We start from the raw sequence: 22,129 nt of genomic DNA, 5'->3' as shown, positions 1-22,129 counted from the left end.
AGTGCAGCAATTGGAGTTCTGTCCTGCAGGTCTCTGCTTTGAAGGAGCCCATCCTCCCAGCTGCCCTGTGTCTCAATTCGCACCAAAATAATTGAAGTAAAACAAATACTTTGCCCTTTAAACCATGTGACAACACACACATTTTTGTTGTTGATGATGTAAAAAAATAAACATTTGCCTCACTATGCAGGAAAAAAAAAAGTCTGTTACTCAGTTAGATAAGCCAACAATTACGCTGAAAAGCCAGAGGCCCACCAGCCGCACGGGCAGTAAGCTGCTCCCAAAAGAGAGCAGCTCTACGTTGCGGACAGCTGCTCGGAATGGATGAACGCGTACAAACCAGAGAGCTGCAGCACATTGGATAGAAGAGGTCAGTCACATCAGTCAGACCACAGAGAGTGAGATCCGTTTTATTCCTCCAGGTGCACAGGCTCCGTTGGAGAAAGCTGTGTGTTTGACATTTCTGGGAGGACCCATGAATAGATTCAATCTTCCGTGAGCAAAACAGAAGCAGTTGTTCAGCTTTCCATCACATCTTTGTTCAACGTAAAGGGAAGATACATACCCGAACACAACACTCATTCCCTTCTCCCTCAGATGGAACCCGCTCTCTAGCAATTGTTTCTTCAGGGCCTTATATTCCTTGTAGCACCTTTTTGGCTATCACTTTCATCCCTCAGCTTTGTCTGACAGCTGCCTTTACAAGCTGCCGATATTAGGAAAGCTCTTCAGTTTCTCAGGAAAGTCATCTTTGTACAGGACAGGGTCAGCACGGTGCTCCACCACTTTCAGAGGCATGGTCCCAAAGACAGAGGCAAACTTATTGATGCATTCAGACCTGGTGAAAGGGAAAGCAGTGTCATTAAGAACCCCAACAACCGGGCTGGCTACAACAACACAACCGGTAGAAACCTTCCCTCTTGCGCTTGGAAGTATTTCAGCCGTGCTGGCTACTAGTAAATAAAAAGAAAGCCTCACTGCAGAGAGAACTGAAAAGAAGCTGGTGTTCTTTGATTTATCCATTTAATCACAGAGACAAGCTAGGGGATGCTGGCAGCAGCACATGTGCACATGGAGGTCAAACCTTCCCTTCTCCCTCCCCCCAGAATTCCAGTCATTCTTAAAGCAATGTACATGCTGTAAACCAGAACAGATTAACTGCCAACATGTCTCTTAAAGGGCCGCTGTTGGCTCAATTTGGCTCATAATAAAGGTTTTCCAAAACCCAAGCCTTTGTGAAAATGGAGTTCTAAAAAAAAAAAAAAAAAATTTCAGGCTTCTTCAGAAGCTCTATTATTTTCCCACAAAAATTAAACATACTTCAGTGTATAGACAGCACTGATTGTACTCTCACTTAAAAGTGAAGCTGAATAAAAACTGTAAAATGAAACCAGCTAGTTTCTTTTCCCTGTCTGAATAAAGAGACACTGAGCAGTCAGGCATCACATTAGCACAAAAACCATCGGACCACTGATGACTCTTTCAGTTTGAATAACCTCAGGTGTCAGTAATGCTGCAGAAGGGAACAGCCATGTGCTTCAAAAAGAAGCAAGCAGATGCTGAACCTTCCTTTAACTCTTCCATGGAAGGGCATGGTACCTGTGGAAGCCAGGCAGGGAAAACCCGGCTCATCCCACCTCAGCCGGCGCTCAGCTAGCATCAGCTGTGGCCTTTATAAAGCAGCTTTGAAGAACTTCAGACACCAAGAATCATGAACAACGGCCCCCAACACATAACAGATACAGCTACAAGAAAATGTGTCACATTTCTTTTGCTGTTCCAAAGGGAAAATAAAAAGAACAGACGAGTGCTTTGGCTCAGCCGCGGAGGCTGCCGCGCTGCAGGCGGTCCCGGAGCAGGTCTCTGGCTCTCCAACCACTGCACCCTCCCCGACCCCTCGGAAGGGTGAGGGGGTCACTCCAGCTCCAGGATAATTTTCTTCATCAGACCCAGTCAATCACACCAACTGAGTGTGACAGTTTTGTGATGGGGACTGCTCAACGCTGCCCCAAATGCTCTTTTGAAGTAGATGGGACAGCAAGACTGGTTTTCAAAACTAATTCTTCAGCCCCTGAGCCATCCCATGGCTCCCACCTTAACCAGCACAAATGACTGGAAAACACAAAGCCTGGGTCGTTGAAGTGCTACATCTCTACAGAGCGGCTTCAAGCTATAATGGCCACATTTCAGGACATCTGGCCTGAGAAAAGTGTCAGAAAACTACTTCATACGGGGTGATACTTGAATACAATATTTATATAGGTAAATGCAGATGTTTCACTTTCTGCTACCTTCTCGTCCCCTCATATTTCTTCCTAACTCCAGATTCAAATCTTTGGACTGGGAAACAAACGAAAAGGAATTCAGCTCATACGAGGAAACCACGTGCAGTGGGAAGCAATCCCTAGACCTGGCACAAGCTCTATTTGCTCCAGGGCAGCACAGATTTAAACAGCAAAGGAGCCACCTTTGGTCAGGTCTGCAGCAAAGAGACTCGAGTAGCTGCTCAACATCTGCAAGAAGAAGGTGAAAACAAGGAGATGTGCGTGTGAGGAGCGCGCACAGCTGCTGGCCCTCGCTGCTTTCGGGAATACAAGAATACCTCTAGTCTTATTAGTTCAAATTCTGCCCCTGCCAGTAATGACTGAAAGACATTGTACTGTAACAGCTGCTTGGTGGCCGGTGTGAAATGCATTAGTTATCTCAGCCCGCCGCCTGGCAGGCAGGTGTCCACATCAGATCACACATCGTCATGACCAGAACCAAGCGGCACCATCAGAGCAAAAGACAAAACTAAAAGGATAGCAGAGACAAAGGTGACCTCTTCCCTCCAGAGGTTATACTCCCAAATCAAAGATGAGGTCTTACAAGAAAATATCAAGATGAACCTTTCTACAGCCAAACTTGTTCAGGTGGCAAGACCATTCAAGCATACCGGTACAATATCTTTAACCACCAAGAAACCACTTCATTGTTAAAGAAACAAAAAATGTAAAATGGAAAAATCAGTGTGTTCTAAAGATCCTAACTGAATCAGAAAAGCTAGTCCTCAGGAAATATCAAATTCAAAAACCAGAAACAGGCTTCTTGAGATGAAAGAAATGTCATACACAAGCCACAAAAAGTGTTCGAAGGAAAATCGCCTCTTTCCCAAAGTTTCATCTCCTGCACTGAACTAAATCACTTGAATTCCAAAGCCTTTGCCACTGTTGGACAACGCAAACCAGAAAGGATATCTAGAACATTAAGCGTTCAAAGCTAGGTACCAAAGAGAACACAACATGTCATTTTAACATGGAGCGAAGGTGTTTTTCTTGGCTGTGTCAATAGCTGTGCAAATTTGTACTAACAGAGGCACGTTTGCATACAAGAATTAGTACTTTTTTTTCCTTGCTCTGCTGACAACAAGCAGTTGTGCTCAACAAGGAATTAAGATTGTTTGAACCGAGAAATGGAGAGCCCTGGTGCCCCTGGCAGACGGGGTGAACCTCGTGTCTGTGAAGGTCTCTCTTAAGAGGTTTTCTCTCCCTTGTAACCCAAATAATTTTTGGCAGGGTAACTCTGCACCTGCAGCCTTCGGCCAACTGTTACCTGGTCAGTTTGCATCTTAACGGAATGGCTCCCTATTTTGACTTTAACAAATATTTCCGTGTCCTAAATCAGACACTGCTGCTCACGTGGCTGCAGAAGCAGCTCAGCCCTTTGCTGGATTTACTGTACAGGCAGCTCTCTCCAGGCTGCATTTCACAGAGTTCTCCATTTTTGAGAGCGAGATCCAGAGATGCTAAAGGCAGAAAACGTGTTGCTATTTAAACAGCACCTGTAAATACAGGGATTGAGAGCTCCTCCTACAGCTGCTTCTGTGACCTGATGTAAAGGCATGAAGGGGACTCTTGCGTCCAAGCTTTCTTTAGTTAATGTGTTTTAATGACGGAGCTCGGAAACCCTGGGGACTGAAGCCTTTTCTTTATCTCAGAGAAGTTACACTGCAGGAAGAATAGCAGTGTTGGCTCTCCCATGTTTTGCTGTAAATATCTTCCAGTATCACCCAAAAAAAGCTTCTTCACAAGAGATAGAGCTCGACTGTACCATCCTTCCTTTGGCTCTGCTGAGAGCGTCAAAGGGCCCAACACAACTGGTTAGTTACACGTCTCTTCTGGACACATCTCCACAAGTGACTTCTCAAACCTTTGATGCTTTCAAAACCATCGTCAGGCAGTCGCTGGGCATCTCTCTGCTACTTCTGAGCCTCACACTCAATGAAACCTAACCCCAGATGTTGTGCATGCCCCACGACAACCCTGATAAACTGTTTGCTTCACAAACAATAGGATGATCCCTGGGTATCCGGGCAGGTAACCTGCTTGCTATTTCTGCATGCTAAAGAACTGGGAGTCAGGCACTTGGGGAAGCTGCAAGTGAAGCTGATGGTGGCTTTCTGCCTGATACGCCAGGTATTGTTCTCTGTACCCAACACTCTAAAGTTATCTGTACAAAGTTCTTCTTTTATAACACGACAAGGATTCCCTTATGCAGACTGTTCTTCCATTCAGCTTCTCTCCTGATTCTGAAAAGAGCTAGGGTGTGCGTGTGTGTATATATATATATATATACACACACATATATGAGCCAGAAGAGCCTCACTCACTGCCAAGCTAGGAAAATTTGCTCTAGGAGTTGCTATCATTTATTATCCACTTAAAATGAATAGCTAGCTTCGAAGATTCAAAAAAGAAACCCTTTCAGATTTTCAAATAACTCCTTCATATTGAAGGTAGATAATAACAACACCCAAACTTTATATCCCCCCCGATTTCCTCCTGCACCCAGACTCTATACCAGGATGTGCTCCTTTGGCTGGGCAAATAAAAGTATGCAGATCTGCAGTCAATCTAATATTTCCCACAACCCAGTTACCTCCACTGCTGGAAACTACAGAGAAGCAAAGCAACAGTTTAAACATGTTCCCAATAAACTGTCAATGATACTTTACTCTGAGGAAACAAGAATTGCTATAGACATGGAAACATGACCTTTACCCTGCATCATAATGCATGCTGGAGCAAAAAGTGCTTTTTCATCTTCTGTTTTTAGAGTGTTTACCTTAATGAGAACCTAGCTTGCGACCAAAATTCCTGTGTGCTGTTGTAATGCTATTGGGATGATCATAGGAAAGCTCAACTGGCTTCAGGTAGTCTACAAAGCTTCCAGCCCCTTCCTTAGGAAGTCTTCTGCAGAGTAATTTTTACCATCTTCATGGAGTATGTTTTAGATCTGATTTGCATACTCCTTTTTTTAATCCAGCCTTACATATACATCCAGTCTAAATACTTTGTCACTAACCTTGGCAGTTATGCTCTTCAATGCCTGGCATGATGCTCGGGCAATAATCAACCACCCAAACTGTACAGGTGTTTGTGTTATGTAATGTGTGGTTACACACCAGACACACCTACACACGCTTCTTGTAAATAAGCCCCCCAACCTACTAACCAGCTTTGCATTAGTTCACTGCATATATTACAAGACATAAACATCATGCACATGGCTACAGGCCAGTAGATGGATACAACACTTTACACTTCTTGAGTCCTGCAGAGAAGGACAGAAACAAAGCTCCCTGTTAAGATGATAACCATGGTAACTGACAAGATAACTGTGTTATGTCTCTCAGTGCAAATCTGAAATTACCTATTTTAAATGCAGGTCAGAATTTAATTTCTTTTTTGTCACCTCTTCAGGCGGTCTCTTCCAGCACTACAGCTACCCCTGCTTACATACCCCATCAATTCTATGGCTGCAAATTATTTTTCCCAGAGTTTGCAGGAGAGATGCAACACCTCAAGAAGCCTAAGGTGAAATGCCTTTGTCAGTCCTAGATCTCAGGTTAATTCCACCTAATAACTAGTATGTGCATTTATTGTCAGATAGCCCTTTTCAAACATGGGTGTTGGACACCTTTGTAAAAGTGAAGAAACTTTCCCTTATTTCACACCTTCAGAAGCCAAGGCAGAGAGAAGTTTGGTGTCTTGGTCAAGGTTGAGAGGCCATTTTACTGCAAAGCAGGGAATGCAACTCTTATACTTACCAACTTTCAGGATTTCACTCGAAACATTCACTGCCTTTCCAAATACATACTTGATTTCAAAATGAAATTCTCACAAAAAATATAATAATGATGCCATTGTTAAAAAATCTGACACGCAACTGTGCAGGCAAATGCCCTTCATTAGTGGAAGCAATGTGCTTTGGAGGAAAGCCAATGCACAAACATCAATTCAAATAACATCATTATCAATTTATATCCTTGTTACTCTTTGGTAAGCTAGCAACTTTCTGGTTTAAAAAAAAATAAATCTCATACTCATTTCAGTTGATGTTCCATGGTAAAACAGAAATGTGTATTACTGAAAGTGCTGCCAGCAACCTGAATTTCACGTGTCCTATATGCTTTACAGCAAAGTTGCTAAAAATTGTGCCCTTCTGAAATCCTTTCTTGTAGCCGTCCACTTTTCAGTGTCACATCATCCATTGTAGGAATGGCTTATACCGATCAAATCCATGCAACGTTCTTTCAAAATCAGTAATTTACAGAAATACAATCAGCAAGCATTTTTGAACTTAAATTAATGAGACACAGGATAAGATCCCCGGGATCAGAACGAGGCAATCAGAGGAAGAAAGGGTGGTCACTCACCTTTCCACCATGTGTGTCTGGTCCAGTGATAACCCATCAATTGCCGTGCATTCTGGACATTTGAACTTCTTTCGTGGGGTCACCTGCAGAAAGGCACGCCAGATATCATCAAATATCAACAGAAGGGGCATTAATCTCCTTGCACAGAGAGCAGCGCAATACCTCTGAACATGCCTGGAGTGTAAGCTGAGCTGTCTCAAAAACAGGGGGGTGGGGGGGTGGAAAAAAAAAAAAGCCACTCCATTCCTCCATTCAGCTCCATCTGGCCCGGCTGACCGCAAAATTCACAGGGGCCCAATAAAAACGGCTTGGAGGGGTTTTTCCTTCTGTAACTGAAAAGAAGTGGCGATGACAAGCTCCTTAATTCCTGTTTAATGACTGTTTTCTCACTGCCAAGGTCCCTGTATAAACACCATTTGTTCTTGCAGCCATAACAGCGATGAAATATAGCTTCCCATACTTCACCATAACGTTAATCCAACAGGCGCTCTTTTGCTCACTCCAGTTAATAGCTGACTGGCAAACTCTGCAAGCAGACTCTCCGAATCGCGCAGAGGTGCCAAATTATTCTGCTGTGCCCTCATGCAGCTCAAAAAACTTTTTCAGTAAAAACACACACTTTATCTTCTAAAGACTTTTCTAGGAAAGGCAGCCACCAGTCCCGGTAAATGATGATGGACAGACGGGAAAACGGACCCTGCTAATTGAAGGAACGCCTGGTGGCCTCTAAATCTCATTCCAAGCTGACATACTTTGAAATGAATGTACAGAGTTAATGTCCAGACCTGAAAACGTGTCGAAACATGTCAGGAAATTAATTCAGGGATAAAAAGTTCATTTAAAACTGATCTTGCAATTAACATTCTTGCAATTAACATTCCTATAAATCAGCTGTTGCTGCGCCATGACAGAGCAAGCTGTGGACAGTTGGCAATTTCTTTCCTCTAGTGATCTCAAATAGTTAAAATATATGTGTGTGGGTGTGTATATATAGGCACACACACATATATATATATATATAGAGAGCTATAATTTAAATTACCTTTTTCATACCTCATCGAGATAGCTAAAATAACCACCAGAAACAACTGGTAAAAAACAATTCTCTATTCCCAGTGAGCACAAATTTTTACTAAAAGGGCTTTTCTACCATGGAAGGAGAACAAGACCCCATACCAGGGTAAAAGAGAGAAAAATGAAGATGAAGTAATATAAATCAATTTCTATGAGTATGTACATCATGTTTTTAAACGTTGTCAAGCTGAACTGCAGAAAAGTCCCACCTTAATGACTGATTTGCCAGTGACATTTGCCACTAGAAAATTCATGGCAATATCTTCACAGTTCATATGAGCATCCACCCAGTTCTTGATGTCTCCAGGCATTTTGTATGTGTAAAGATAGTTGAAATACTGCAGGATGGAGGGGGAGAGAGAGAGAAGATAATGTTAAATACAGATGCAGTAACTGTCAGACTCTAAATATTTCAGTCCCTGAACAGCAGGCAGCTAAGGATGGATTACGGGCAAACTGCGACACTGCCTTTAGCCAAGGACTACTTTAGCAAATAGAAAATCATTTTTGAGTGCTTAATTGCATAATTCCTCCTTTCCTGACAAGCACACAGATTTCTTTACAATTGGTTTTCTTTTCTTAAATTGCTAGCTACAAAGTGAATTTTACAGTGAGTGTAGGTACAAGTCATGCAACCTGGCAAGAGTTCTTCCGTAAGCTCATGAAGGAAACAGCTTTGGTTTACAGGCAGAGACAAATCAGCTGTTTCCACAACAACTGAAAGAGAAAATGGCTTAGGGAAGTTTGCAATTGGTTCCCTGATTGTTGCAGAAAACATCATCATGGCACCAAAACCCACTCCCAGAACAATGTCAGAACCACACACAGCTCGTTAGAACAGGTGCATGCTGTACATTAGTATACGACAAGCTGTATGTTACCTTGTGATAAAACGCTGCCCCAGTGAGCACCATGGAGACTTCATTAGTCCATTCTGATTCATATTTCCATTTGTTCATCTCATGGTCCCAAAGATGCAGGCGGCCTGGATAGCCAACCAACCTGTCGGGGAACTCACGCCAAACCTGCAAGCAAACACAAACGCCTGGATGTAACACACCTGCTTTGGGAGGGTGGAGTTACAGCCGTGCAAAGACCACTTCAATTTTTTTCTATGTCCCAATTCTTGAAATCTGAAACCACCTGGAAGAAGTCCAAAAAAACCCAAGCCTGCTTTGGAAAGACCCTACAACTCAGGGAAGCCATACCCCCGAGCAAAAGGCCACTCAAGCAATACTAACTTCCTTCTTGTAAAGAAATACAACCAACTATTCAAAAAGATTTTAACACTAACTAAACCCAAGGATGATTAAAATGGAACTTTTGCTGTTCACTTCAGTAGATATAGCTACAACCTAACTACTTTCCCAGCTGGCTTTGGATTTAACCAACCTGCTTCCTTTGATAGAAACAGGCTTACAACAAGCTTATATTTTAATATTTCTGGTATTCTTTAGTGGGTGCTTGGATGGATCTACGGCTACATGCGAGGCCTCTTTGCCCTTGGCTTGTTCCAGACAGCTGGATACAATCAAGATCCCATCCTTGTCACTCCATCCGTTATTTTGTAGCTGACCACAGGATCAAACACGGTAGACAAGAACAAGGAGAAGGGCATCATTAACGCAACCCCAGTTCTCCACACTGCTGGACACATTAAATAATGGACAACTTTTGCGTTAGGAAAAAAGGGAGAAAGTATTATAATTATTTAGAAAGGTGTGAACATTATCTGTTTGCTAAATACACAGAGTGTCTTTTTGCTGATCAATAATGAAGTTATTTATCTGCATTAGTTGCAAATTACTCTAAATTCATCCTTTAACTCAAATAACTGCTAGGTTTCTTGGAAGAATACAAGTCTTGAGTCTCCGACACACAGCGTCAGGTCACCGGAGTTTCTGTTTCATGTTAGTGGTGTGCCGATAAACAAACACCCAAATTTCATTGTGTATGCAAGATCACCAACAAAATATTCCATAAATCCCCAACGGTCACTCCACTATCAAACCTCTTTGCTCTGTACAAAAGGCAAGGGAACCCCGAAGTTGAATTTGCTGTAAAGAAAGTGTTACCTGGAATTCCACCACCCTGCAAACCTCGCTTGGTCAGCAGTTCCCTTTGGGCACTTTCTCTGTGCCAGTACGTTTCACTTGGCGGGCCTGGACTATAAGGACTCTGTGCTAGTATTTTGTCAAAGTAAATATGATAAAACAATCAGCTGCAAGTTACTGCTCCCGTATCTACATTTCTGTGATTGTGCATTATTATATACCTTTTCATCTACACGTCTCAACACATTTTATTGCTGTCAGTTAATATAGCTTCAGAATCCCATGATGAGAGCCGTTGTTATTTCAAACATACAGAAGAGGAAACCTGCCAAAAATCATACAGGAAGCAAGAATGGGAACCAGATCTTCTGCTTCTCCAACTTGTATTTCATCCAGAAATCCATCTTTCTAGACAGTTCGAGGGCACAAGTCCTGGGATAGTATTTAGACAGGACAACGCTCTGACACAGAGGGCTCTTGAAAGCAGAGACGATTTGGAACTCAAGGAAGAGAATTCACAGGATGTTGTTAGAAGTTGGTGCCATCAGGTAATGAAAAAAAAAGACAGCTATTTGGCAGGCAAGTCAGTAAGGGCTTGAGATATCTATATAGACATGATGTCAAAAACACTAATAAAGACCAAAACCATAACGGTATGGCCACTCCCTCTGCCAAATTTTCATTCCTCACTCTCTAGGACCCCAAAAATTAATGATTTAATTTTAATATTTTTTAAAACCTGACTATTAAAATGTCCATCTCCCAGCTGCTGGGAGGCACCACTAGCTACCGAGGCTCAACAAAGGATTTCACAGAACGCTCCAGATCTGCACCGTACTGGGATAAGAATTCTTGTCAAGGGAATGGCATGCATATTAAAGGCAGCTGAAAGAAAGATTAAACTCTGCTACTGCTTCCCAAGGGACTTCAGTGCCTTCACAACACAGAACTGTAGGTTCATATCCCTTCTAGTTTTTGCCCTTGCTGTCATCTTCATCTTTTATGTCCACATGACATAAAATAAAAGCCAACGATAACGCATGTTACGCATACAGATTTCTTTGTATCATTGTAAAGCTCCATCCTACCCTGATTCTGGCCCCTGAAAATAGTCAGTTCGATGCATCTAAAAAATTATTTGGTTGCTTTAAACAAAGATCCCCTTTAAAAGGAATGCTATTAAAGTTCATAGAAAAGTTTGGCTTTTTCACCATGTTTATCAGTAGCTCAATTCAATGGTAATTCCTGGAAAGGCTCCAGAGAGCTGCGTGCAGCTCACTGCCCAAATCCATACATATGTTTTGTGCCAAAATTAATACGTACAGCTACTGCTTATAAGGAAGCTTTCAGAATAAAAATAGTGGTAATGATTCTTATACTACTCTTTATTTTGTACTACCGTCCATTTTCTTGTTTGATGGTTGCCTATAATTTATTAGTCTGTTAGGAATACATCCCATTTGAGCCAGTGATCTTATTAGCTTTCTCAGACTAAAGAAGGACAGCCTGATTTAATACCGGTAAGGGACACAGCCAAGGAAAAACATATTGCCAGGCGAAGAGGAGGTATGCTTCTTCACGGACAACACTGTTCCAAGGACTCTGCTAGACAACCCTGAAGATAAATATTTTTGGACGAAGCACCTCCCAGATGAAAAGTCAAACAGAAGTTCTGACTCGGTAGTTTCAGTAAACATCTTGTAAAAGACACCAACTTCAGGAACTGGCCAATTGCAACCAGAAAATTTTTAAATTTAATAAACAGAAAAATAATCAGCATTTCCAAAGCGACCACGGCAACATTGTAAGAATGGAACACCGACTATGCTCCCAGAGCCCCATCCACTCGGAATTCTCCCCTGGCTTGTGCTGTTACTAAAAACCAAAGCAAAATGTAAACACAAAGACCATTAAAGGATAAGTGATGCTTCACACACACACAAAATTTGTAAAATAACTTCAATTTTAATTAGAGCTTTGAATGTGGCCATGGATAAGTCTTGAATAACCAGAGTTATAGTATTCCTCCTACAAAGGAATGCTGAAAAATATATTTCTAACAGTCAAAATGCGTATGGAAGAAGAAGACATTCAAACTTCATGATGATTTTAACCTAGTGAAATATGCAATTCATCAGAGAATTGATTTATTTTTTTTAAAGAATACCAGAGACATGAAGCACTGAAAAACAGCTCTGAGACAGAACAAGATCATCTACTAGCAGAAGGCAAAAAGCTTTCAACAGAAAAAACCACAAACTTAGCAACGCACCAAACAATATTTTCTATGAACAAAAACCATGGACTCAGAGCAATAATCCCCATTTAGATTATTTCTATTACTGCTGTAATAAAAATACTTTGGAAGGACAAAGTGCTGCAGAAGTACATAATAAGAAAACTTCATGAACCTCATGCTTGGAAACTGTTATCCCCACTTTCCAGGGTGATAAAACACTAATTCACTGCCCCAAGGCCAGCTGAGACACGGGGGGTGGGAACGCTGCAACGCACGCTTTCCATCTCGCATTCAGACACCAAACACTTCAGGAGCAGCCAGTGGTTCTGCTTTAATTTTTTAAGACTACAATAATCTAAATACTTCTCTTCTTGGGTCTCTCTGATACTCCATCCGTAAACAACAAAGATTGGTAAGTGGGGAAAAAGTTGTCTAATCCTAACTGGTTTTTTTCCCCCATGCCCCGAGTCACACCTATGATTTAATCACATAACTTCACAGAAATACTTCTTTCAAAGTCAGAATGTCATGAGTATTCTCCTGCTACCTTAATGCAGCAGCACACAGGGACTATGTTTCTGTGTGCTCCAATAGATCTACGCGACGCCATAAATCACTTAACCGTAATAGTTCTCTTTTAACAAGTCAAAAATGCCTGACACTTTGAGTGTTACTATAATTTTTTATGGCTGAAAGTGTACAGAGATCAAAGTTTTCTGATTTTTTTAGGCTTGCTCTATACATTCAGACAAGCCTGTGACAGAGGGGGTTTTGCACATGTTTAAATGTAAAGTCTCAAGGATGTCAGGAGGAGAAAAGAAAATTACTGAATGTCACGTTTCCAGCCCTTCTTACGACCAAAGCAGAAGCAGACATACTTTTAAAAGAAAACTTTCTAGTAACATTATATGCTGCTACTGGTCCCTCTGGATTCCCCTGCAAATGAGTCAAGGGCTTGAGAAATACTTTTCTGGTAACACACACAAACAGACAAATAAATTATCACAGGCTGAGGACAATTCAAACATCTGGGAGCCAGCTCAGGCCTGTCAAGCAAGTCACAGACACTCAGGGACAGGAAAGATCCATCTTCAGCCCCTGGCTTCTGTGCCAGAGAGTAGGGACTACATCACCCACCCTCTATACGAGGAAAATTGTGTATTTATAAAATAATCTGCTGTGCTTCTATATTCAAAGACATTTCTACTCATTTTACCGTGGGGAAAAAAAAGTAATCTCAAAATATAAGGATTCAAACTAACCTTGAGTTTGTCCCAGCTACCTGCTCAATAAGGCATTTTAACTTTCCATCAATGCGGCTGTGCGGTAAACTGAATTCCCAGAATCAAAAAGGAACAGGATTTATAATAAAATGCAAAAAAAATGCAAAAGCAACTGGTTTTAGTCTGCCAGACTAAATAATCTCATGTCCAAACAGCTACATTCACACACTGAATATATGGACTGTTACCCAGATAGTCCTTGCAACCAATGCATATGGTCCACAGAAGGCCAATAAATTAGCCAGCAGAGTCCAACAGCCAGACTGGGGGTGAAGAGCTGCAAGTCCCAACCGCCACCTAATCACACGGACTACAGGGGAATTCACTTCAACTTTTCTTTGCCTCAGGTTTGTTTTTTTTTTTTCATGAGGATAATCCTTTCCTGCCTAAGTGACCGGACTCAACAGCTACGAACTTAAGAGATATTCTCCATCGAGGATGTTTCAATCAATGCTTCAGACACACGAGCACCACAGTTCTACTCACAACTTCTGGCTGACACAGCTGAAACTCAGCGGCAGCTGGATTCTCCGCTCCGAAGCCCTCCAAGCCTGCTTTCCCAGTAGCAGAGATTCATTTGGAACTACTTACATAGTCACTTAGGTTTTTATGAAACTTTGAGACAGCTCAGTGAAAATGAAAATCAAACTGGAAGCAGAGCCAGGATTTACACAGCATGCACGTTATGGATTTGCTATCTTTCATCCCATCAGTTCACCCTCAAAACTAGTAGCTCTAAGCACCGACACAGACAAAAGGAAGTCAAGCTTACAGAACTGCCAGCCCTTGATTGCTCTGCGGTTGCAGTGCAGTGCTTAAACACTCAGCGCAGACAAGGGAGCATAGAGAAGGCACGTGGGGCCAAAACACCCTTCCTTCAGTTGTCTTCTCTTCATGCCATCTTTCACACTTCATGGACGAACCCGTTACTCTTAACCTGGCAAGGAAAGTATTTCCTTTCTGGAGACACACATGATAGATTAAACCTCTGTCTCCACCACCTAACATCTTTGTTATTACATCAGCATACCTTACATTACCACAAGCCATTTCTTGAATCCAAAAGCTCGTTACTTGCTCAGTCTCTTTCACTTGAGAGGGAGAAAGAGCCATATTTTACCATGTCTGTATTCACATTAAAGAAATACTTCCAACAGCTCTTCAAAAATATCTTCTTGTTAAAAATGAGACAACTATCACGTTTAGTTTGCTTTCCACCCTTTAGAATAGTGGTTTTCATTATTTCCCTCAGTTTACGTAATAGATTTGTGTCCTAGCTCTCAGGAAGCCTGGTGTTGTTTTGCTCTTGATATTGCAGGTACAGGTGGGGCTAAATGAGTCAAATCTTTCTTAAAATAGATTACATTTTCTAACATTTCAGATCTATTTACAAGTGTAGCATGTTTGTCTTAAATACACACATATAACAGTAATGTCAGATCATGGACTGTATGGGAGACAAAAATTAACTCATTCAAACCAAAGTTTTGGATGGAAGACAACAGTGTTGCTTAAGTAAGCACACCTTTTAATAAACAACTCAAACGCCTTTGAAGACTTGCACCTCTTTGTACTGCCATGGGTAACTGATTTGGACAAACTGGTTATTTGTTGATACCTTCATTACAACAGCAGCTGTTGAAGCTTTGTCATTTCAAGCATACGATACACGTGTCCCCTCCTTGACATTCCTCAGTTCCTCTTTTGACTGCGCTCCACCTTACTTTGGCATGTCCTCAAGAGGCCTCCTCTGTTCCCAACACTTAATCTCCGAAAATTGTCTTGTCCATCAAGTTGCGTTAACTTGGATAGCACTTCTGACCTGTCTGAAAACTTTCTGAAACCGTTAAGAAGAATGCAATTCACAGTCTCCAGACTGATCGCGTTACACCAATTACACAACATTCTCTGTAGTCTTTTGGCATTACTGTGCCAGTTACCAAAAATTTTTCTGTTAGCTGGCAGCTTTTTCCATAAAGCAATGACTAACTGTAAAAAATATTTCGGTCAGCACTGAACTGCTACAGTAAAGAGAGATGCAACAACCTGAATCAGCAGACTGTGCAGTGATTCCTCCACTTCACAGACACATGCAATGTTGACGTGGCCAGCTTAAGAGACAGGAAAAAACAAGTCTCTTACCTCATAGCCAAACTGGAGTTCATCCGAAGTCAGCATGATGATATCATCGTCAATAGCCAACACCGCTTCTGTTTCAATCTCATCGTAGGGGAAGAAGCGGTTACTAAGTTTGTTTTCTGCAGTCCTGACAACTTTCAGGGGAACACGAATCTTTGGCCAGAGGGAATCTAGAGATAAAAATTTAAAAAAATGGAATTCAATATTACACACTACTTCCAAACACGCCTGCACATCTGTCTTACCTTCTCATTACTCTCTTCACATCTTAAACAATTCAGTATACGATAAGAAAAACAACTGAAAATACATTAAATCAACTACAAAGCCACCGCTCAGAGAATTTATAATCTCTTCTCTGTGTCAAATGAAAATGCGGATAAGGAGACACCTCGAGGCCGGTGATCCTTCCCCTCCACTCAGCACTGGTGTGGCCACACCTGGACTGTGGCCAGGTCTGGGCTCCTCAGTGCAAGACAGACAGGGACATACTGGAGAGAGTCTAGCAAAGAGCCACAAAGATGACAAAGGGACTGGAGCCTCTGTCCTGGGAGGAGAGGCTGAGCCTGCATAGCCTACAAAAGAGAAGGCTCAGGGAGGGTCTCGTCAATATGTACCAATACCTGCAGGGAAGGCGTCAAGAAGATGGCGCCAGGCTCTTCTCGCTGGTGCCCAGTGACAGGACCAGAGGCAGTGGGCACAAACTGAAACATAGGAGGTCCCCTCTGAACATGAGGAAACACTTTTCCATAGTCAGGGTGACCAAGCACCCGTGTAGGAAGCGGTGGAGAGTCTCCACTCAAAAGCCACCTGGAGATGGCCTGTGCAACCTGCTCTAGGGGACCTTGCCTGAGCAGGGGGTTGGACGGGATGATCTCCAGAGGTCCCTTCCAAGCTCAGCCACCCTGTGATTCTGTGGTCAGTGGAATAGATAAGAGGTGACAGTGGGCCTAAAGCCACCAAAATTTTCATCGGTGGGCTGAAATACATCTAAATTGCCAGTGCCATTTGCAAGTGGCAGAAAGCCCAGAGACATGGGAAACAGTGAGGACAATAAGGTCACACAAAGCACTCTGGACTGCTCAGTAAACGAGGTGCACTCGAATAGACCAACACAACTCAACATATAGCTAAACACTATGAGCAAGGCAGCTTTTTCCCTAAAAGCAGCTGCTGAAAAGGATTAAGGGGTCAGAGTGGACCTGAGTTCTCAGCATGCTGCGGGAGCAAAATGAGTTCATGTCATTCTTGGGTATGGAGATGGGTAAGGAGCAAGAAACGGGGCAGGGGGAGCGGAGGGCGATTGTCCCTGTATGCAGACATGGTCAGATAGATGCTACAATACTGTTTGCTTCTGGCATATTTTTCAAAGCATGTTAAAAGCCTGGAAATGGTGCAGGAAACAACCGCGTCAGTTATTTGAGGGCAGGAGAAAACGCCTTATGGTGGAACTTGGAGATCAATCTGTTTAGCTTATTAAAAGAAGAAACAAAAAGTGGATTTGATTCACAAGTTATCTACACAGGAAGAAAAATGCCACATATCTTCAACCAACTAGAGAAAGACATAACAAAAAACAATGCCTGGAATCTGAAGCCAGGCAAATCCAAAGTATAAATAAGGCAGACATTTCAAGAAGGAACAGTGGTTAACCTCTGGAAGAAGTTAACAAGGACAGATTCTGTACATCTTTGTTGCTTAAAGACACCAGAGCCCACACACTACTTCCCTGGGAAAACGAAGCTGCCTTTCCAAACCATGCTGAGAGTCTTCGAAAGTCTGTTTTCTTGGAGCTGTATTTTAGAAAGATGGATTGGCATGCATGAGTAGCCAAAAGAAAGGCTTTTTCCCTTGAGACAGAAAAAGTGACTGTAAAATCTACCTTTATCTGGGGGCTCTTGTAGACCATGGCCTGGATTTGACATGTATGTAGGTTCTTGTCCTGTTTTATTCACCTCTTTTCCTTCTAGCAGAAGGCAAGAGGCATCACCCCAAACACTGATGCACACTTCAGTGACTTCTAATATTGATGAGCAGCCAGTTGGAAGGATTCTACCATGCTACTGATGGGCGCCGGTGGAAGTCATGGTCAGCCGGCAGCTGGGGAGACACTGAAAGTGCCTTGGGGCCACAACAAAAATGTTCAATTCCAATAACAGTGCAACGAGCTCACTGCATTCTCAGCGTTGTAAGGTCTTTGAAATCCCCTGCTTGAAACATAATCTGAAACGATGCCAGTAGGATACCACTGAAATTCCAAAATTTTCATCTTACACTGAACGCCTGGAACTGTTGATTGCAAATCAGTGCTCTCAAGTCAACTCACCGCTTTCGTACTGGTTCACCACACAACACACAAGTATCCGTATCTGTAGGACAGTTCCAGGTACCTCACAAAGACACAAATACCATGGCCTCATAAAGATTGTATACTGTTTAATGCTTGCAAGCTATTTAAAGACCTTAGGCTAATTGCCTATAATGATCCAATTATAATTGTAAGCAGCCTGCTAGATCCCCAAAAGACTCTAGAGTCACAAGGATTTCAGCATCAATTGGAATTGCCATAGGTTTGCATTTGTGAATTTTTATTTATAAATATCACACAGTTTATATTTTATACATTAACTACTCTTTTCATTCAGGCTTTTTCTTCCTTTCACATTGGCTACAAATAATAATAATAATAATAATAATAATAATAATAATAAAAAGACAACCAAATGGCAACACAGATCTTATTCCAGTGCAGGAATACACTGGAACAAAAATTGAAACTGAAAAACCACTAGGATTGAAAAATAATAATACAGAAAAGTAAGCAAGCAAGGATGTTTTAAAATTCTAGCTCTTGGTCAAATCAACTGTTTGCTAGCTTACTAATAGACACACCACTTACATAAAAATATGGTAACAGAAGAAAAAGTAATGAAAAGTGTATGAAAAATGAAGGTGTAATCTAATTATAACCAGCATGCATCTCAGGTATCAGCAAATCCTGTTAAACCCACGTGATTTATTAAGGGCTTGGAAAGCCTCTCAAAGTGACCAATCCTCAAAAAGAGGTATGATGCTGTAAAATATTTGTGCTTTGAGAAACAGAATAGAAAGTTTCAGAATTTGGACTTAATGAATGGAAAATACTAGCATTTCAGAGAAAATTGGAATATGACATCAGGGTACCAGTTACTCTGCAGCAAGATGAAAGAAAGCATAGGATGACTTGCTGCCCAGAGGCTGCTCCGATCCTGAAGGCTGCTGTACCTGCAGAGATGGGAAATGTGATGACACAATGTCACCTGGGTAGCTGTCACATTTCAGCAGCCTGGGCAAAAATGACTACGGCAAAATAAAGGACAGCAGGCTCCACTCAGAGATTCAGGTATTCACAATTAGCCCTGCTGCCCCAAGTCACAAAGAAAGAAAAGTCAAGAAAAAAAGACAACAGCTACTTCAGAAGTCAAAGTTTTAGAATCCATCAGGAAGGTTGAAACTGTCTCTTTATTTTAAAAGAACACAAAAGAAAAGTATTTTTACTTTTCTTTCGTAGACATAGGAAGAACATGGCTTAAAGAGAAGTCAGAGACAGTCTGCCACCTCTGTAATACCCTGCTCTGAATTTTCAGGTACTGCTGCAAAAGTTATGAGAAACCTCAGCATTAGCAAAACATACATGGCAGAAATTCTCAGTTTAGTAGACTTCATTGTAACCATGGTAAAAGCATGTTTTATTCTTACAGTAAGAGGGCACTGCATCATTTAACAGAGCATGACAAAGACCAAAAAAGCCCAAGACACTAAGGCAGTTGAAGTGTTACAAGATGGCATGAGAAATAAAAGAGTAAAAAAATGCATGTTTGGACTAGGAATTATTCTTAATTCTTTTAAAACCGGTGAGGACTTTGTGTGATCAGAAGAAGACAGAGGTAAAATATGGAAATAAAGCTCTCTGGAGTGTATAAAAGTCTATGTATACACGGAATCTGAAGAGAATGACAGGCAGCTCCTATTGCACATGGGACTGAAATAATGACGAGAGAAGAGTGTTTGTGGAACACTTACACTTGCTCTTTGGCAACAAGACTCAGGGCATTCTTGGCACTTTGTGTGATTTAGGATTACTGATGCACTGATTGCAGGAGCTGCTCCCAGAAAACAGCATTTTGTCTTTAAACACAAAAGCAGCCGCTTCCCAACTTTGCCAAATGCAGCTTCCACTTCCAATGGGCTACAACCCCTACTTACACCCCCTCCCCCCCACAGCCCTGTCTGTGCCACGGCCCCGCCGTTAGCTCCTGCAAGCCCACATCTCACAGCACATTTTTCAAGCATGATTTCAAGATGATTTCCATAAACCGCAGGATCAAACAAGTGGCAGAATTACATTCCCATTTAAAACACTCATAGAGAAGAGCCGTTTTTTTTCCCCCCCCCCCCCCCCGGTCAATATGCATTTCTCAGCTCCAACTCCCAGTGAATTACATGAAAGACATGAGGAAGAGAAGGGAGGACAACCAAGGGAGAAAGGCAACTTCACAATAACCTAAAGGAATACCCTCTCACACCAAAAAACCCTCTCACTCTCCACACCTCCCTAGGCTTGCCAACAGATGTTTGTAACAAAAATGCGACATAAGCTTGAGAAATGCTTATATATAAAAATTAATTCTTAGTCTGAAATCCAGCCCTGTTTCGCATCTCGAAATGAACCGTTACATCATACATGAGAAAGGCATCATTAGAAATAATAGATTAATATTTCCACAGAGTGTTATTATCTCTTTTCAAAGAGAAATGGCACCATCACGGTGTTAAATAGCATCATTCTCTGTACCCCTGCTTCTGAGAAACCGGGAAGTTAATAGCATCTGAGGGGGTCCTTTAGCAGCAGATGCACTGTTACCCATCCAGTCAGCAGACAGAAGTGTTCTTTATATCGGAAATTGCTTGCTCTGATTATTAATCATCCACTTCCAGTTTCAACATTCAACTTTAAGTGAAGATCAACACAGCTGCTCTGCAGAGTTAACCAGTATTCTTGGGACACCCATTCTCAGTAGTATCAAGTTCAAAAATAGCAAGCGATACCTGAATGCAGCTGGTTTATTGTATTTAAAATCGGAAGCAGCAGGTGAGGATAACGAGGAGGAGCTGGAAATACAGTGTACGCTCTGGATGGCATGAACTGGATTCTTGCCAGTATTAAGAGCATTATGACAAATTAAAATCTATAAAAAAACTCACTTGTTGGCTAAAATAACGGCATTTTGATGACTCATACAAACGCGCTTTTCCTGTTTTACTTCCTCGGTAACAGCAGCTAGGAGCATCTCATGACTGCCGATAACCCGGCATCAGCTCAGACTTCCCACCACTTCTATTGAGCACACTTGGAATTGTAAAAAGGAAAAACCCTTCCAGGGTTCAATGCATCAACTTAGAACTATCTGTTCAAAACAGGTGCTTTTTACCTGCATTACAATTTTTATATTTGTCTACTGTCATGCACACAATTCCTCTTAAACATAACAAAATATAAAAACAGCTTCTAGGACATAACTTAAAGCCCAGTTCTGTTAAGCTGGGTTTATTAAGCTAAATGTCTAGACTTCCTTGGGAAATAACATTGAAAAATTCTAGTAAGATAATTCATGGAACACTAAAATTGTCATCAATTAACTAGCTAATCAAGGAAAACCTAATTCCATCATCAAGAAGCCAAATTAATTCAAAACCTAAAGAGAAGTTCAAAACCCCATTCCTACCAGTGCTGAACAGTAAAGGCACAGATGCAAAAAACCTGCCACTGAAGATGTTTTTAATAAATTTTTTTTTAAAGTTAACACTCTCTTAAGATCCAGTGATCCAGGTTCCTTATCCCCAGTGTTTTATATCAATATTGTCCATTAACAGTATCAAACTGCAATACAAAGGTGATTACTGCAGTAATACCCATGAGCCTGATAGTCTGTGCACATACCTATGTCTGTGGCATCTCTCAAACAGAAAGTAGGGGAAGGCAGTGTGTTGAACAAAGCAAAATAAAGCTCAAAGCACAGGACCCTCTGTAATCTCTCCCTTGCCTTGAAGCTGCAGGTGATGGGGAAGACTTCAGCTCTGTATACCCCAGAGTTTCTAAAGCTGTAAAATGGGAATAACCACTTAATCTGCTGGTTATACGGCCAAGATACATCCACATTTGTAAATGTTTTGAAGGTACTCAGAGTAAATTAAACCTGTAAAAAGACGTTTTTCCTTTATTATTTATATTTTAATGTATTTGTGTTTTGCTTTGGTTTTAACACAAACACTGACTTTCTAATTAGAAATCTCGGCTTCTACCTAAATAATGCCATGAATAATGCTACTTACATAGCAGTTTGAAACTTTTTATCTAGGACAATACTATTGGATTAATTTTATAGACATGGAAACTGAGACACAGTAAGAAATGAGTTGCTCCCATTCAGCAGGCAGAAGCTGGGTCTGGTCAGTGTCCTAGCTGTAAGAACTATCTGCCCAAGAAAAAAAAATAACAGAAACATTGGGGTTTTTAGTGCTCCTTAATTTTTGTTTATTCCTCAAGAACCTTGTGAGATAGTTTATGTGTCCTTCCCTGTGTTCAGGCACCCGCATGGCAAAA

General features: G+C 41.6%; 1 protein-coding gene across 1 annotated transcript in view; it reads right to left on the bottom strand.

The window, feature by feature from the left end:
• Nucleotides 1-394: 394 nt before the first annotated feature.
• Nucleotides 395-22,129, bottom strand: part of LOC104470075 (exostosin-2) — a gene marked incomplete at its 5' end in the record, with an annotated part of 37,006 nt that continues 15,271 nt past the window's right edge. Inside the window, 5 exons of the mRNA XM_010084868.1 lie at nt 395-838; nt 6,698-6,780; nt 7,981-8,109; nt 8,653-8,796; nt 15,490-15,656. Coding sequence (XP_010083170.1) covers nt 700-838; nt 6,698-6,780; nt 7,981-8,109; nt 8,653-8,796; nt 15,490-15,656 — 662 coding nt within the window. The remainder of the gene's footprint in view (nt 839-6,697; nt 6,781-7,980; nt 8,110-8,652; nt 8,797-15,489; nt 15,657-22,129) is intronic.

Source organism: Pterocles gutturalis, unplaced genomic scaffold, assembly GCF_000699245.1.
Source record: "Pterocles gutturalis isolate BGI_N339 unplaced genomic scaffold, ASM69924v1 scaffold16510, whole genome shotgun sequence".
In the NCBI taxonomy this organism is placed as follows: domain Eukaryota; kingdom Metazoa; phylum Chordata; class Aves; order Pterocliformes; family Pteroclidae; genus Pterocles; species Pterocles gutturalis.
Note: the sequence above shows the minus strand (reverse complement) of the source record. Positions and strands in the feature narration are given on the sequence as shown.